At 42.5% G+C, this 16,556-nt stretch overlaps 1 protein-coding gene and 1 non-coding gene across 2 annotated transcripts in view; one reads left to right on the forward strand and one right to left on the reverse strand.

Annotated features, from left to right (window-relative positions):
* Nucleotides 1-16,556, forward strand: part of KIF15 (kinesin family member 15) — a 51,628-nt gene that overhangs the window by 12,722 nt on the left and 22,350 nt on the right. The window contains exons 7-17 of the mRNA XM_055136561.1: nt 613-792; nt 3,545-3,754; nt 4,282-4,407; nt 4,567-4,689; nt 6,987-7,110; nt 8,063-8,139; nt 8,333-8,542; nt 9,118-9,295; nt 12,052-12,193; nt 13,132-13,273; nt 16,275-16,457. Of these exons, the coding sequence (XP_054992536.1) occupies nt 613-792; nt 3,545-3,754; nt 4,282-4,407; nt 4,567-4,689; nt 6,987-7,110; nt 8,063-8,139; nt 8,333-8,542; nt 9,118-9,295; nt 12,052-12,193; nt 13,132-13,273; nt 16,275-16,457 (1,695 nt within the window). The remainder of the gene's footprint in view (nt 1-612; nt 793-3,544; nt 3,755-4,281; nt 4,408-4,566; nt 4,690-6,986; nt 7,111-8,062; nt 8,140-8,332; nt 8,543-9,117; nt 9,296-12,051; nt 12,194-13,131; nt 13,274-16,274; nt 16,458-16,556) is intronic.
* On the reverse strand, nt 1,074-1,180 carry LOC129404520 (U6 spliceosomal RNA). The gene has a single exon (XR_008629918.1). It is a non-coding gene; the product is annotated as a U6 spliceosomal RNA (small nuclear RNA).

Genomic DNA, 16,556 nt, shown 5'->3' on the forward strand with positions numbered 1-16,556 from the left:
TATAGCAGGTAAGGCATCTTGCCTTCCATGTGACCAAGCTGGGTTCAAAATCTGGCACCATATATGGCCCCAAAGTCCCTCCAGGAATGATCCAGGTAGCCAGGATTAAGACCTGGGCACTGTTGGATGGGGCTCATTTCCCTCCGACCTGCACTGGATGGGGCTCATTTCCCTCCGACCTGCACAACAAAAAGCTGTGTTACCAATTACATAGCTTCATTTTATTATTTATTTATTTATTTATTTATTTATTTTGCTTTTTGGGTCACATCTGGCGATGCAAAGGGTTTACTCCTGGCTCTGCACTCAGGAATCACTCCTGGCGGTGCTCAGGGGACCGACCATATGGGATGCTGGGAATAGAACCCGGGTCGGCCGCGTGCAAGGCAAACGCCCTACCCGCTGTGCTATTGCTCCAGCCCCTAGATAGCTTCATTTTAATATTTCTTTAGTTATCTTTAGGTTTTTAAACTTTCAGATGTTGCATATTGTGTAAAGGCTAACGTATGATGACATTTTCACCTTGTAGAACAAATCAGATATTAATTCTCATGAAAGATAATGAAGAATACATGAAAATCATTTATCTAAAGGAGACTTTTATTTTTGCAGGCTGGGGCTGGAAAGAGTTTCCTTTGCAAGTGTTCTTTTATTGAAATCTACAACGAGCAAATCTATGACCTCCTGGACTCTGCGTCAGCTGGACTGTACTTACGAGAACATATCAAGAAGGGAGTGTTTGTTGTTGGCGCAGTGGAGCAGGTGGTGACCTCAGCTGCCGAAGCCTATCAGGTGCTCTAGCTTGAGTTATCTGGTCTTTAGGCAACTAGCATAGCATCTGTGAAAAACATCTTAATAAAAGCAGTCATTGAGGTACTAAAAATATTCTGTAAAGGCATGATATGCTCTCTCCTTCCCCAGTTTTTCATTACTTATGAATTTACATATGAAAAAATGCCACATACATTTAAGTTGCTAATCAAAATATTGAAATGAACTTGCTGGAGTCCATTAGACAGTTATAAGACCCAGATATCACCAATATTACACTAATGAATGTACTTTTTTTTTTTTTTAATATGGAACGCTTCACGAATTTACGTATCATCCTTGCGCAGGGACCATGCTAATCTTCTCTGTATCGTTCCAATTTTAGTATATGTGCTGCCGAAGCGAGCACTGAATGTACTTCTTGCTCATATCCCTGGTTCCTGAACAGAAGCATGCTGGTTGTCATTACTACTTTTGAATTTTATGTATATTTTTAGCATGTTGGTTTTACTTGCTTTGGAATTTTATTTGTATCAATAGATAGTTTTAGCTTTCTATAATGAGGTTGTAAAACAGAATAATTTAGGAAAAGTATGTATGTTGTGATCTTTATCACTGTTGTGACCCTTTTCACTGCTATATAATATTCTGTTAGCTGAACATATGTGAAAATTTTTTCTCAGTTTATTCTTCCATCAAGAAGTCTCATTAAAAATTTTAGATTGTGACTATCACAATAGATTCACATATGAGCCTATGTATTTTTTTATACATACTTAAAAAATCAGTTTCGGGGACCAGAAGTTAGGGTACTTGTTTAGCACACAAGTAACTGGTTTTGATCTAAATGCTTCCCAGCTCCCCATTCCTTTGGTCCTCTGAGCTTGCTGGGAGTGATCCCGGAGTATAGATCCAGGAGTAAACCTTGATCACTGCCAGCTGTGGCCCCCAAACCAACAACAACAGACAATAGTTTTGGGATTTTGATTGAAAATGTATCACACTGATAAGCAGTGATTGACCTCTTAATAATATTGAGTCTATACAGAAAAGTTGTATCTATATCTATGTTTTTGTTTTGGTGTCACACGTGGCAGTGCTCAGAGCTTACTCCTGGCTCTCTGCTCAGCGTTTATTCATGATGGGGCTTAGAAGGCCATATGGAGTGCAAGGGATTGAACCCAGGTTGGTCACACGCAAGGCAAATACCTTACTCTCTGCTATTGCTCTAGCCCTGTCTTTGGTCAATGATTATCAACATAAGGTTGTTTTGTTTTGCTTTTGGTAAGTTTTTTTCCAGAAAACTTATTCTTTAATTCTTATTGTTAATTTGCTTGGTTTTACAGAAATGCAGTTGAACCGGAGATCCAGCTCAAAAAGGCTGGACTCATGTCTGCCATATGTAGCTCCCAGCTTCAATTCCAGGCACTGAATGGTCCCCCAAAATACCACTGGGCATGACTCTCAGTACCCCTGAGTCTGAGAATATCTTACATTGCCTGGGAGGCCAAATAAGAAATTCCATAGTGGGGCTGGAGCAATAGTACAGCGGGTAAGGCGTTTGCCTTGCACGCGCCCGACCTGGATTCGATTCCCAGCATCCCATATGGTCCTCTGAGCACCGCCAGGGGTAATTCCTGAGTGCAGAGCCAGAAGTAACCCCTGTGCATTGCCCTGTGTGACCCATAAAGCAAAAAAAAAAAAAAAAAAATTCCATAGCATTGTTAAAAACCATTGTTTAAGCACTGGAGATGTAGTGCAGTTGTAAAGTGCTTGCCTTACATGCATGAGATCTGGGTTTGCCCCCTAGTGCTGCTGGAAAAAAGATAGTGGCTAAAAATCGTTATTTAAAAAAAAATACATTTGATTTTTATAGTATAGTTTCCCTGTTCAGATTTTATTTTCCTTGGGGCCAGAGAATAGTACCCACAGTACTATTCTCTGGCCCGCACACAGCGACCAGGGTTTGATCCCCTGAGCCTGCCAGGAGTGAGCCCTGAGCACAGAGCCAAGAGTAAACCCTGAGCAGTCAGGTGTGTTCCCTCTCCTGTCAAAAATATTTTTATTTTTTTATTTTTCTTGGGGAGGAGCCCTGTGCAGCAGTGCTCCGGTGACCATGTGGTGGTGGGCTCCTGCATGCACATCATGAACCCTGCCCCGTGAGCCATCTCCCCAGCCTGTGTCTCCATTGGATCCTATACATATGGTGTCTTTGGTGCTCAAAAATGTAGTTCTTGGATGATTGGAATCACATGGGGCCTGTTGTAATGCAGAGTCTTAGATCCTGCATGGCACTCTCAGAATTATCTGAATTGTAAGATTCATGGGTCACTAGTATACTTGTCAAGGTTTGAGATGTTCTGTTCTATTGGGCGACACCCATGTTTCCAGGCTTCAAATTTAGGACTGAGTCTTTAGGTTCAAATGGTGCTGAAGAGCTTTTATACAACTAAAGAGCTGCAGATCGTTGAACTTCAAGGTAGTTTCCAGGTTTATTTTTTGTCTAATATATTATCTGGATAAAGAACAGTTCTGAGGGTTGTATGGTTAACCCAAGCAGACAGTGATAAAACCAGTTCTAGGTCCTGTGTTTCTGATTTTACATTTGTTCTCCTTTCATAATATGGGAAGGTCCATAAAAAGAAAGGGGAAAGAAAATGCGTATACAGTATTCATTCTCCCCGGTCTTGGACTACTTACAGATTCCCTTCTCATACTCTCGGCTACTGTGTACCACTTGAAAGTCATGGTGGTAAATGTTCCTGTTTCCTAGGTGCTGTCTGGAGGATGGAGAAACAGGCGCGTGGCCTCGACGTCCATGAATCGGGAGTCGTCTAGGTCTCACGCCGTCTTCACCATCATAGTGGAGTCCATGGAGAAGAGCAGTGACGTTGTGAACATCCGGACCTCTCTGCTCAATCTGGTGGATTTAGCAGGGTCCGAGAGGCAGAAAGATACTCATGCAGAGGGGATGAGGTTGAAGGTAAGAGCGACGTGATGCTCTTGTGCTCGGTGCATAAGGAATCTCATGAGGTGTCAGTGCCGACCTGAGTGCAGCAAGGGCCAGAGAGTGCTCAGATCGCCCCCAGGAGGGTCTGCTTTGTGCACTGAGGGGAGGATTTGAGCCTCCAAGGGCTCAGGCTCTACAGCTTGCGCTCTTAACTGTGGCTGACTTTGTGGACTTGTTGCCTCTCTGTACTTCCTCCACACGGACCCACATACTAAAATACGTTACCGACAGCAAAGGTCCACTCTAACTGTTGGAATAATGAAGTGCCACTGACTTCTAAACTTTTTTTCCCTTTTTCTTGTTTTTCATATTGGATTGCAATGTGTGGCAAATTGGAAAACGTTAGGAAATAGTAGAGGGTGTATTTTTGATGAAATGGTCATAATTTTTAAGTCGTATTGTTCCTTACTTGCCTTTTTGTTCAAATTGTTACCAAACTTAAATACCAAAAAGAATAGTGGTGTTGCTGAATTGTATTCTTTTTCCCCCCAACATTTTAGGAAGCAGGTAACATAAACAGATCACTGAGTTGCCTGGGTCAGGTGATCACAGCACTTGTTGATGTGGGTAATGGAAAGCAAAGACATATTTGCTACAGAGACTCCAAACTTACCTTCTTACTTAGGGTAAGTTGATTTCTTAGATTCCTGGGCTGTTATTTGGTTGTGCTTGCCATGCCATGATTGATAGTTGACAGTCTCGGCTCTGGAGACAGAAGATTTTATTTTCTTAAAATAGTTCTTTGCTTTCTCACCTGAAAATCTACCTTACATATCATTAAACAGGACTCCCTTGGAGGTAATGCCAAAACAGCCATAATTGCAAATGTTCATCCAGGATCCAGGTGTTTTGGGGAAACCCTGTCAACGCTTAACTTTGCTCAGAGAGCTAAGCTAATTAAAAATAAGGTAAAAATAAAGTAACACTTTATTAAGTAAAATATAAAAGTACTTGAGCTTACTAACCTATCTCACTTTTGTAATTGTCCTAATGCTTTTATTTATTTTTCTAAAAGCCTAAGTATAAATGAGATTTTAATTCCTTCTTTTCCAGTCTTCTGTATCACTAACGTAATTTGATACGTAGTCTTTTTTTTTTTTTTGGAAGTTTACATCGTTTATTTAGAAGTGAAAACGAGGAAGATTCACCCGAGACATCGGGTATTGCAGAGAATTACCGGGTACTTTAGGGGCAGGAAGCAGCTTTCCTGCTACCGCAGGCCTGGCTTTGACGGCAGGGGGTGTGGGTGACCAAGCAACTGGAATCGCAGGGCCGCGCGGATGGACGTCTCGCACGGAGTTGATATGTAGTCTTAATGGTTGTTATTTTTATAAGTGAAGTCAAAGTTTATTATTTTGTAATTGGATTGGAGAGAAGGTAACAGGTTATGGTGAGTTGATAGTGTAGGGGACAGGAATTTTCTAGGAAATAATCTGATAGTATTGACAAACAGTCTTTCAAGTTGCCTACACAGTTCCCATGATTCTCCTTTTTTTCTTTATATAAGAATTTTTCTTGACATTAGTGCTTTCCAGGGTCAGAAAACCTTTGGTTTGAAGGACCAGATGGTAAATATTTCAAGCTTCTGATATGGACTTTGCCTCACCCACTCAGTTCTGATTTTATAGTAAGAAAGCACCACAGAGAGATAGCTCAGTGAACTTCCTGCGTGCTTTGTGTGTAGAAGTGTGGGTTTGATCCGAGGCACTCTGTGACTCTCCAGGCACAGATCTGGAAATACTCTGAGCCCTGCCAACTGTGTCATCCCCACAGCCCTACTGGCTATGAAAGCATCAGTGTATTAACAGGCACGGCTCTACGGTGTGGCTTGATTTGTGACAGCAGGCCGAAGACTACATTGCCCAGGCTGTCAACTCACCAAGGAGTCCCCACTTGTTTTGGTGGGGTGTAAGTCCCTCTAATTCTAGATTGAGGAATCATAGTTCCATAAAGTGGCAAATTGATACTCATAAGTTTTTTCTTTTGGGTCACCCGTGGCAGTGCTAAAGAACTGTTCCCAGCTTGCTGTTCCAGGATTGCTCACGGCCATGGTGCCTGGGCGCTTACCCTGGCTTACTGCATGCAGAGCAGGTGCCCCAGCTCTTTGAGATACCTTCTTAGCCTAATTTCCTCTCTTGAAAGAGAAGAAGTTTCAAAGAAGAAATTGGTCATTCATTATCTAAGGGAAGCTCTTGATTCCCAGGTCATCGTATGGTAAGAATTAAAGAGTACATATTTCTTCTTGCGTAGACTGAGATCAGTATAGATCTAGTTACTCGCATTAATGGATTATGACCGTATAGTGTGGTTAATAATAGGAGGAAACAAACCTTAGAGCTTCCTGATCCTATTTCTTGGAACCTATTGTAGTCTTTGGAGAGTGGAAAGTTACAGGAATAATTAGAAGTATGGTATCACTGATGTAACAATAACATCAGGAAGTATAGGTTGGCCATAAGAATCAGAAGCTACTAGAAATGACTTATTAACACGCAAAAAATTTTTTGCAAGAAATAGGAGAACTCGGGAACTTATAGTATTTTTACTAATGGTAAGTTTGCCCCAGCCTACCAGTTGAAACAGGTGAAGTTCTCTTGTACTTTTTTAAAGGATACATTGTTCAGATCTTCCCCTGTGGAACACTGTTGGTGAGATAGAAGTACAGCTCTGGCTGAAGATAACATGGGAGGGGTGGGAGATGCATGCCTCTATCCTCTGCACCACATATGGTCCCTTGGGCACAGAGCCTGGAGTAAACCTCGAGTGCTGCCAAGGTGTAGCCCCAAAACAAAACATTAAAAGATAAAAACACAGAGACCTTGAGGCTGTCAGATGGTATTTTTCTCTTCTGTGGAGCATTGGGTATTTAGTAATGAGCTCCCTTTGACCTGGTTGGTATGCAGATTTTGGTGGTGGTTTGTATGATGTGTACTTTAATGGCTGATGAATATCCCCATGCCCTGAGGGTAAGCCATTTGACTGGGCTGTGATTCTTTAGCTCAGCTGAGAGGGGAGGGCAGTGTAGGACAGCAGCGGTTTTAGATAGAAAGTCCAGGGAAGGAGCTGCCTCCTCCCTCGAGACCCTGGGATCCTGGTGGCCTTCCTTGACTATTGGTGAGATAGGAATGCTCTAAGTCATAGAAATAAACGTAAACAAGGAATATATATCTCAAAAATGAATGCTTAAAGCAATTTTCTTGAACAGGCTGTGGTAAATGAAGACACCCAAGGCAACGTGAACCAGCTGCAGGCCGAAGTGAAGAGGCTCAAGGAGCAAGTGGTCCAGCTTATGTCAGGGCAGGGTGTGTCAGAGAGCCTTCAGACCAGGGGTACGTGGGACATCATGGCCTTGCTCCGAAGAAAGGTTCCTATGAGGGCTCTTCAGTGAAAAGGCTGCCTTTAAAATAACACTACTCCTTTTGCCCATGGAGAACATAGTACTTCTTAAAAAAATATTTTTATCTCATCACTGTGAACTGCAAAGTTAATTCATGATTGCATTTCAGAAACAGTACTTTGTAATTTGAAATAAGTACTTTAGATACTGAGTTTGTAATATATGGTGGGAAGGGGAGAGTAGAAATTATGGAGTAATTCATCCGTGAGTGCTGAAAAGAGGGGCTGGAGAGATAGTATAGCTGGTAGGGCCCAAGCCTTGCAGAGAGTTGACTGGTTTGATCCTTGGAACCCGGTATGGTCACCACCTTTCCCACCCTACCTTCACCCCAGCCTTCCAGAAGTGATCCCTGCGCAGTGTCAAAGTAAGCCCTAGACACTGCCAGGTGTGGCCCCTGACCCCCAAGGGGAAAAAAAGATAACTGATGAATTTGATTTAGAATTACATCTAAGATTACATGTCATATCTTTACATTAGTAAATCTTTACATTTGCTAAATAGGATAAGCCAGATTTATTTTTATTCAGAGATAAGTCAGAATATTCTAATAAGTAGAACAGGTTAATTTTAAATTGATGATCTGGCCTGATTCGCTTAGGTCAAGCTGCAGGGATAGTACAGCATGTAGGGCGCTTCCCTTGCATCTGACTGACACAGGTTTGACCCCCAGCATTCCATACGGTACCCCAAGCCTGCCAGGGGAGATCCCTGAGTGCAGAGCTGGGAGTAAGTAAGCTCTGAGAACCACCAGGTGTGGCAAAAAAAAAAGAAAAAAGAAAATGTAGAACAATGGCAAAAAAAAAAAAATAAAGCCTGTTATAAAATTTAAAACGTAAACTTTTTTTTTCTTCCCTTCACCTTTCTTTCTCCTGGATCAATTACAGATAAAGATGAGACAAATTACATGAAGTACTTCCAAGAGGCAATGCTATTCTTTAAGAAATCAGAGCAAGAAAAGAAGGTAGGAAACTGAGAGTTTCAAGATTTCTAGTCTGTCAGTCTGTGGTGCCTCCTGAGTGAAATCAGTGACGCCTGTATATATAAAATGGAGGTGGGAAAATCTGTTTTTGCCACTGAGATTAAATATGATATTAATGTATTGCTTATTGGGGTATTAAAAGTATTTTTTGAGTGTAAACAAGTTATTTCTTCAGACTCTTATAGAAAAAATTACCCAGTTAGAAGACCTGACCCTCAAAAAGGAAAAATTTATTCAGTCAAATAAAATGATTGTGAAATTCCGAGAGGACCAAATAATGCGCCTAGAGAAGCTTCACAAAGAATCCCGGGGGAGCTTTCTGCCTGAGGAGCAGGATTGCTTGCTGTCGGAGTTGAGGGATGAGATTCAGACCCTGAGAGAACAGGTGAGTACATGCCATTTGCAGGATTTCTTTTGTTTTGGTTGGTTTTAGTTTTGGGATTTTTTTTTTCTGTGGTGGGGGCGGGGGCGGTAATACACACCTGGCAATGCTTAGGGGGGTACTCCTGGCTCTGCACTCAGGAATCATCACTCCTGGTAGTGCTCAGGGGACCATATGGGATGCTGGAGATCATACCCAGGTCAGCTGCACGCAAGGCAAATGCCCACCTCTTTGTACTATCGCTCTAGCCCCATATTTCTGAAAATAAGTCAGTGACTTGTACTAGGTGTTCCCCTTGTCCTTCTCAGCATGCTGATCTGAGCATTGCCTTTGCATGAAGAATCTGCCTCAGTTTCCAGTGAGCCTGAGTGAGGATTGCAAGGGTGCAGACCCAGACACAGGTGACAGGAAGACACGCAGATTTTTCATCTGAGCACAATGGCAGTTGCTTTCATGGAGTTGGCAGCAGTCCACCACCAGGCGCGGGGAGCATGCGTGAAGTTTTCCAATGGCTTGTTAGGAGTTGTTCACTTGGAAGCTATTTGTCAGTATGTAAGTGTTATTCTTTTCTGTTGCAGGTAGAGCACCACCCCAGAGTTGCAAAATATGCAATGGAAAACCATTCCCTCAGGGAAGAGAATAGAAGGTTGAGGTTATTAGAGCATGTGAAAAGAGCTGAAGAAATAGATGCCCAAACCATTGCAATACTGGAGAAAGCTTTTTCTGAAATGTCTGACAAAGAGAAAAACGAAAAAAGTAAGAAATGATTGTTGTTTGTGTGTCACAGGGGTACAGGTCTGGTTTATATTTATTTAACTTTGCAAGAACAGTACTTTAGCATTTAGACCTGGCATGCTAATTTGTGGTATACATTATGTTATCTAAAAGGTATCTAAAATTTTTTCTGAAAAAGAGTTGATTGAGCTAACGGAGCAAGGAAATCCTATTCTGTTTCAATGTTGTCGATTCAGTCATTTTAATTCTTGGTACATAAGATTTTTCTGTTTCACTGTTGATGATAAATGCTTAAATAACCACAGTTTGCGTAGAGGTGAAATAATTTCAATCACCCAATTAAGGGTTGTAGAGTGTCAGTGAGATCATGATGGGATTCATGGTCCATCTGCCACAGTATGTGCCTGTTCCTATCACGATGCATGATCTGGTCCCTGTGTCATGGTTGCTTAGCCTGTGTGTGTTCTGTTAGCTGTATCTAACTCCTGTCAGTTTACTTCTGTGCTCCATGAAGTTTTCTTGTTTTTTTTTTTTTTTTTTTTTTTTTTGCTTTTTTTTGGGTCACACCTGGCGATGCACAGGGGTTACTCCTGGCTCTGCACTCAGGAATTACTCCTGGCGGTGCTCAGGGGACCACATGGGATGCTGGGAATTGAACCTGGGTCAGCCTGGGTCGGCCGCGTGCAAGGCATGCGCCCTACCCGCTGTGCTATTGCTCCAGCCCCCCATGAAGTTTTCTTAATACTGAATAGAACTTTAGTCCTGACTTTTTTTTTGGGGGGGTCACACCAAACAATGCTCAGGGGTTACTCCTGGCAGTGCTCGGGGGACTGATCAGATGGGATGCTGGGGGTTGAACTTGGGTCAGCCGCGTGCAAGGCAAACACCCTACCTGCTGTACTATCTTTCCAGCCCCATAGTCCTGACTTTTTGTTAATGCTCTATTATTTGTTACACAATCAGTCTCCTTTTGCTCTATGGACTGAAATTTCTGCAGCCTTTCTCAGCTGTTTCCCCCCCGCCTTTTAGGGTGAAATTAGGAAAACCTGAGTTGTTTTTGGTTTATATTGGAAAGGGAGGGGCATAGGAATCCAGAACCTCATATATTGAACATTTTATCACTGAACTGCATTCCAAGAAAAGGTGCTAATATTTTTATCCTATACTCATAAAGAAGCCTGTTTTTGTCTCTGATTTGGGGTCATTTTTAAAAGTTTGTGTTTTGGGGGCCATGTCAGGGGTGCTAGGGTAGTGGGGGGTGATCATGTGGTGCTAGGGATTGAACCTTAGGTTCCATCATGCTTCAAGGCATGTGCTTCAGCCCTTTGAGCTGCCTTCCCAAATTTCACTTTCCAGAACTTTCTATCTTTCTGTTATTACTTAATAAGAAAATAGTTCACAGTTTTGGGTTTTGGAGAGTCAAGATTTTTGATGCGAAGACCAGATTTCTGTACTAAAGTCTTTTCCAGTCTTTATTTGTAGAATGTTCTATTTTGTTGGCCTCAGTAGTACCTTGACTTAGCTTAATTGCAAAAGATACTTGCAGTCCTGGGGAAGTGGCTTAGAGGGACAGCATATTGCCTATGTGCATGAGGTCCTCAGTTTGAGCCTCAGCTTTCCACACTAGAAGAGAAAAGATGCCAAGGGAAATTTCTAGATCCCGCCATTTTATAAACACACCTTAGTTTTCCCATTAGATTTTTGGTCCTAACCCTTGGGCATGCAATCTCTAAACAACTTTTATATGTTACTTTCCCAGAGTAAAATTAAGTGGAACTCTCCTTAACATATTTAAGTTAAGAATCCCCCCAAATTGTTCTCTACCAAGTTCTTTAAATCTATTGCCTTTGTTAATTCTTCTTTTCTAAGTAATTCACCAATCATTTGGACCAGCAAGATGGCCCAGTAAGTTGAATGCATGCTTTGCATGCAGGAGGCCTGGGTTTGAGCCACAGACCTGCATGGTCTCCCTGAGCATTGCCCGGATTAGCCCCTGAGTACAGAGCTGGAGGGGCCCCTGAGCATCGCCTGGCTCATCCCAATCCCACCGCTTCAAAACTGTGTCTAAGTTAGCTGCTAGCACTAATACCCACAAAATGTAATTGTTGTTTTTTCTCCATTCAGCATCATGTGCATGATGCTTTAGTCGTTGCTCTTTCAGCGTTGCCTTAAATGTGCTCCATTCATCCTGTGACTTCTCAGCATCTCAAAATCAACCTCTATTCTCTTGACACACTGTCTGGCTTCTTGTTGCATTATAAAATACTCTTGGGTTTTAAATTTCACCTTCCAGTGCATTTCTTGTTCTTTCTCCTTGTGCTCCAAAGTGAAACCTGGCAGATAACGTTAAAAAACATATTCTATTATTTTTTTTGGGGGGGGGGCGGGGGGGTTGTGGTTGTTTAGTTTTGATGTGGGAGCACACCTGGTGGTGCTCAGGGCTTATTCCTGGCTCTATGCTCAGGAATGACCTGGTGGAGTTCAGGAGACCATAGGGGTATTAGGAATTGAACTCAGACCAGGTGCATGTAAGGCAAGTGCCCAGCCTGCAGTACTGTCTCTCTGGTCCCAGTGTTAAGGTTTTTAATGTGTAAACATTCTAGCACCACACCCTCCCAAATAGGTTCTGCTTTCCTCTGCTGTTGTCCCAGATTCCTCCCCGACCTCCTATTTACCCCCGATTCCCCTCTCCCCCATGGTAAGCTTCCTTCTGAAGGTCAATTTTTCAGTTTCTATTTTAGTTTTGTCTTTTAAAGATCAGTTTCTTTCCCTCTCAGGTCAGCAGGGATTCTCTCCTAAACCTCTGAAGGAATCAAGTTCATTAGCGAACACTGAGAAGTTAAAAGCACAGCTTTTGCAAACTCAGAAAGAGCTGAATAATTCAAATCAAGAATATGAAGAATTCAAAGAACTATCTAGGTAAACATATTCATGCTTACATATTTCTAATACATTTAACTGTTGATTTTAGTGTTTTAATAAAGACAATTGAATGTTTTAATATTAGCAATTTAGTAGTAATTAAATCTAATTGTTTATATTCTCATAGCAGGCAACAACAAAATGCTTCTGATTTTTTTCAATAACATTTAATTAACTGAATGTGGTTATTTTAAGCAATACACTTATAAAGGTCTCTATTGAATTTCTGAAGTAAATTCTTCATATGACCACTTTATCAATACTTAACATGAGTCATGAGTTCTCAAAAATTACCGGTTAATGTTCCTTTGGAAAAGAAAGATAAACCACATTTGTAGCTAAGATCAATTCTGTCCTTTGATATAAAGAAGTGACCTTGGGATTATATCCAAAAGTTATTTGGGAATGCGTGCAGGTCACAAGATCAGGCTTATAGTAGTAGATTGTACACTTTGCACATAAGAGGCCTGGTTTGATCTTGGGTATCATAAAATAAGAGCAGTAACTCATTTCCCATCACATTAGTTAGCCCACATGAATCGGAACCCAGCATTTACTAGTTAACTGCCTTGAATAGTTCTCAGTCTCTGAGTTGTATTTTACCCCACTAGAAAATGAGAATCTTTCAGGAGTATAATCAGAGTTCTCTGATTTTTATTTATTTTATTTTATTTGCTTTTTGGGTCACACCCAGCATTGCACAGCAGTTACTCCTGGCTCATGTACTCAGGAATTATTCCTGGTGATGCTCGGGGGACCATACGGGATGCTGGGAATCGAAGCCCAGTTGGCCGAGTGCAAGGCAAATGCCGCTGTGCTATCACTCCAGCCCTGGCTCTCTGATTTTCAAATAGTCACTGGAAAATAAGTTGTAAAGAACTCCAAGATGTATAACATTACTCATTACCTGAAATATTCAACTTTCTTGTCTCTAGGAAACGGCAGCTAGAATTAGAATCAGAACTTCAGTCTTTGCAGAAAGCCAACCTCAATCTCGAAAAGCTTTTGGAAGCAACGAAAGTCTGTAAGCGGCAGGAAGTTTCTCAGCTTAATAAAATTCATGCTGAAACAATCAAGGTAAGAACTTGAAGCGGTGTTTCAGCCTTCAGTGCGTACTGTCTCATTTTGTTAGGATTGGAGAGAAAACATAGACAGTTTCCCAGTACAGATAATCTCCCTTGCAGACCACTGCAGACCATTAGCCCCAGGTTGAGCCTGGTCATGAAGTTCTGATGTATACAACCCACAAAGACTGTGTGGTGTAAGAAAGTGTGTGTGTGGAGGGGAGAGATAAAAATGGAGCTAAAGTGCTTGCCTTGTTTGTGGCCAACTTGTATTTGGTCCCATCATTACATGCGGTTCCTGAGCACTCAAGGAGTGATCCTTGAGTACAGAGCCAGGAATAAGCCTTAAAGATAGCCAATTGTAGCCCAGGTCCCCATAAGTATAGAAGTAATGCATTTCAAGTTGAGCTGTGGGGAAACTCCAGAGTGAGTGACCAGGGCTGTGGGTGACTGCAGAATGGAGTGTGCTGTGCTCCCCAGGAGACTGGTTCTAGGGACCATTCCAAGCTGCCTAAGGTCAGAACTTAGCACAGCTGGCCATCTTCTGTAGACTGCTGGCTTTGTTCTGGCTCCCTTGAGGGTCCTGTCTTGTGTGGAGCCTGGGGTTGGCAACAGTAGATCTCATTTTAGGTTGTATCTTGGTTTTATAGCTTTGTGAAATTCCTTGCTACGGGACCCTTTTACCTACCGGCCTACTCTAAGCTGCCTTTTTATGCACTGGCTTCTGGTTGCACCAGGAGGCACAGTTGGCAGGAGGCATTAGAGCCAGGGAGGTAGTGCCCACAGCGGGGAGTGCTGCTACCCTCCTGCTCGGCCAACCTCGGTCTACCCAGAAGTGCTTCAGAGTTAGGACTGATAAAGTATGCCTGGAGTGCCCCTAGGTGTGGGCCCTAGAGTCCCACTAGCCCCCCAAGGCGGTCATGAGAGGTCGTGGGCCCTTGAGGCCCTTTAGATTGTGCAGCACAGGAACTGGTCCTGCCCATCCAGAATGACCTGGGAGCCGCGGCCCCATGCAGGGGTGAGGGATTGCTCTTTGCTGGGAAAGAAGAGTCAGTCCTGACCTTAATTATTAAGGGGAGAGAGAAAAGGTAAACTAGCCAAGGGCGACCGCAGGCTGCTTTAGAGGGTGGAGGGCCCCGTGGAATAAAAGAAGTCAAAGGAAGGGATGGCACACCAATGGATGCCAGCAGTTCCTCTCCACGTTGTAAAACTTAGCTTCCGCTGTGGGACCACTGTGCCTTATGGGGGTGGTTTCCACTGCAAGCTATCTATTGAGCAGATTTTTTTTTTGAAGTGGTAAGAACATTTCTTATGAGCTTAGGTTTCCATTCTGCTCAGGTCCCGAAGGTGGTGACATAGTCTGTCAGACTCCTGTAATTGATAGTTTCTGTCATCCCGTTGCTCATCGATTGGCTCGAGCAGGCACCAGTAATGTCTCCATTGTGAGACTTGTTACTGTTTTTGGCATATCGAATACGTCACAGATAGCTTGCCAGGCTTTGCCTTGTGGGCAGGATACTCTCGGTAGCTTGCCAGGCTCTCCGAGAGGGATGGAGGAATCGAACCCAGATCAGCCACGTGCAAGGCAAAAAAAAAACCTACCAGCTGTGCTATTGCTCCAGACCGACAGTTTCTAATTGGTGAAAAATAAGATCTTGTTAGGGGTTTGATTCTCATTATCCTTATTGCTAGTGAACTATTTTTCGTATGTTATTTGTTCATATATTCTTGTCTACAAAGAATAATTTAATTTTCTATTTACCTCTATCTTTTGACTTAACCTTTGATTTTTGTTTTGGGGCCACACCTGGTAATCCTCAGGAGATAACTCCTGGCTCAGCACTCAGGCATCAATCACTCCTGACAGTGCTCAGGTGACCTTACGGGGAACTGGGTATTGATTCCCAGGTGGGCCAGGTGCCAGGCAAACGCCTTATCTGTTGTACTTTCTCTAGCCCTGTAATTTATACTGGTTGTTCGTTTTTTTTCTTTTTTCTTTTTTTTTTTGGGATGGGTGGGCAGGGTTGAGCCACATCTGCCAATGTTCAGTTTACTCCTGGTTCTGCACTTAGGAATCACTCCTAGAGGGGCTCAGGAGACCATTCGGGGTGCTGGGGGTTGAACTCGGGCCAGTTGTGTGCAAGACAAGCGCCCTACCAACTGTACGGTTGTTTATAGTTTTAAAAGTTACAGATATGACTAATAAATTCTGTCATACTGCTTGTCTTACCCATTTGTATTTGATGCTTTTCCTTTATAGAAGTTTTAAGATTTTGAGCAGGCCAAGTTGATTGACATTTTTATCTTTGTGATTTTTTTATGTCCATTTGAAGGTCCAGAAATCTCAAGGTAATCAGTTTACTTTTCTTTTTGCTACTTTTGTAATTTTGTTGAGGTATTTAATGCATCTAATTTATTTTTTAATGAAATCACATGGAAATTTTTATCAAAACAATCCATGTTAAAAAAAATAATCCAGGGGCCAGACAGTGTAGCCAGTAGGGTACTTGTGTTGCATGTGGCTGATCCTGGTTTGATCCCCGACATCCCATTATGGTCCTCTGCGCCTGCCAGTAGTCACCCCTGGGTGTGACCCAAAATTAAACAAAAAAATTAATATATAAAAATGGATTTGTTAGCACAGTGGGTAGGGCGTTTGCCTTGCACGCGGCCGACCCGGGTTCGATCCCCGGCATCCCATATGGTCCCCCAAGCACTGCCAGGAGTAATTCCTGAGTGCAAAGCCAGGAGTAACCCCTGAGCATCGCTGGGTGTGACCCAAAAAGCAAAAAAAAAAAAATGGAATTGTTACATATAATGTAAAACTGTATGTGTGTGTGTGGTGGGGGAGGAGTCCAGAGGTCAGAGCCTCTCGCATGCAAGGCAGGTGCTCTACCACTGAGCCTTAACACTACCCTAGAATTTTCTTTATCATCTTTTCTGTTCACAAAATGGCATGATGCTATTTTGTTTTCTTGTGTATTAATGTTTTCTCTGCTCTTTTGTTATTGCAGACTATAACAACACCTACAAAGGCTTACTCGCTTCGGTCTCACCTGCCCCTTGAGTTAAGCCCTGGCTCCGTACACCCTGGTGATTCCAGCAGAGGAGAGAATGACATCATGAATGAACCTGTCCCGCCCGAGATGAACGAACAAGCTGTGGAGGCACTTTCCGAAGAACTGAGAGTGGTGCAGGTAGTGTTTCTTTAAGGAAAATCTTTGCGTGTTCATTTACAATTTTTTTGTTTGATCATCTTGGTCATGATTTGCTATTTTCAAGATTGTTTGGTATTA

Source organism: Sorex araneus, chromosome 4 (assembly GCF_027595985.1).
Source record: "Sorex araneus isolate mSorAra2 chromosome 4, mSorAra2.pri, whole genome shotgun sequence".
NCBI classification, from domain to species: Eukaryota; Metazoa; Chordata; class Mammalia; order Eulipotyphla; family Soricidae; genus Sorex; species Sorex araneus.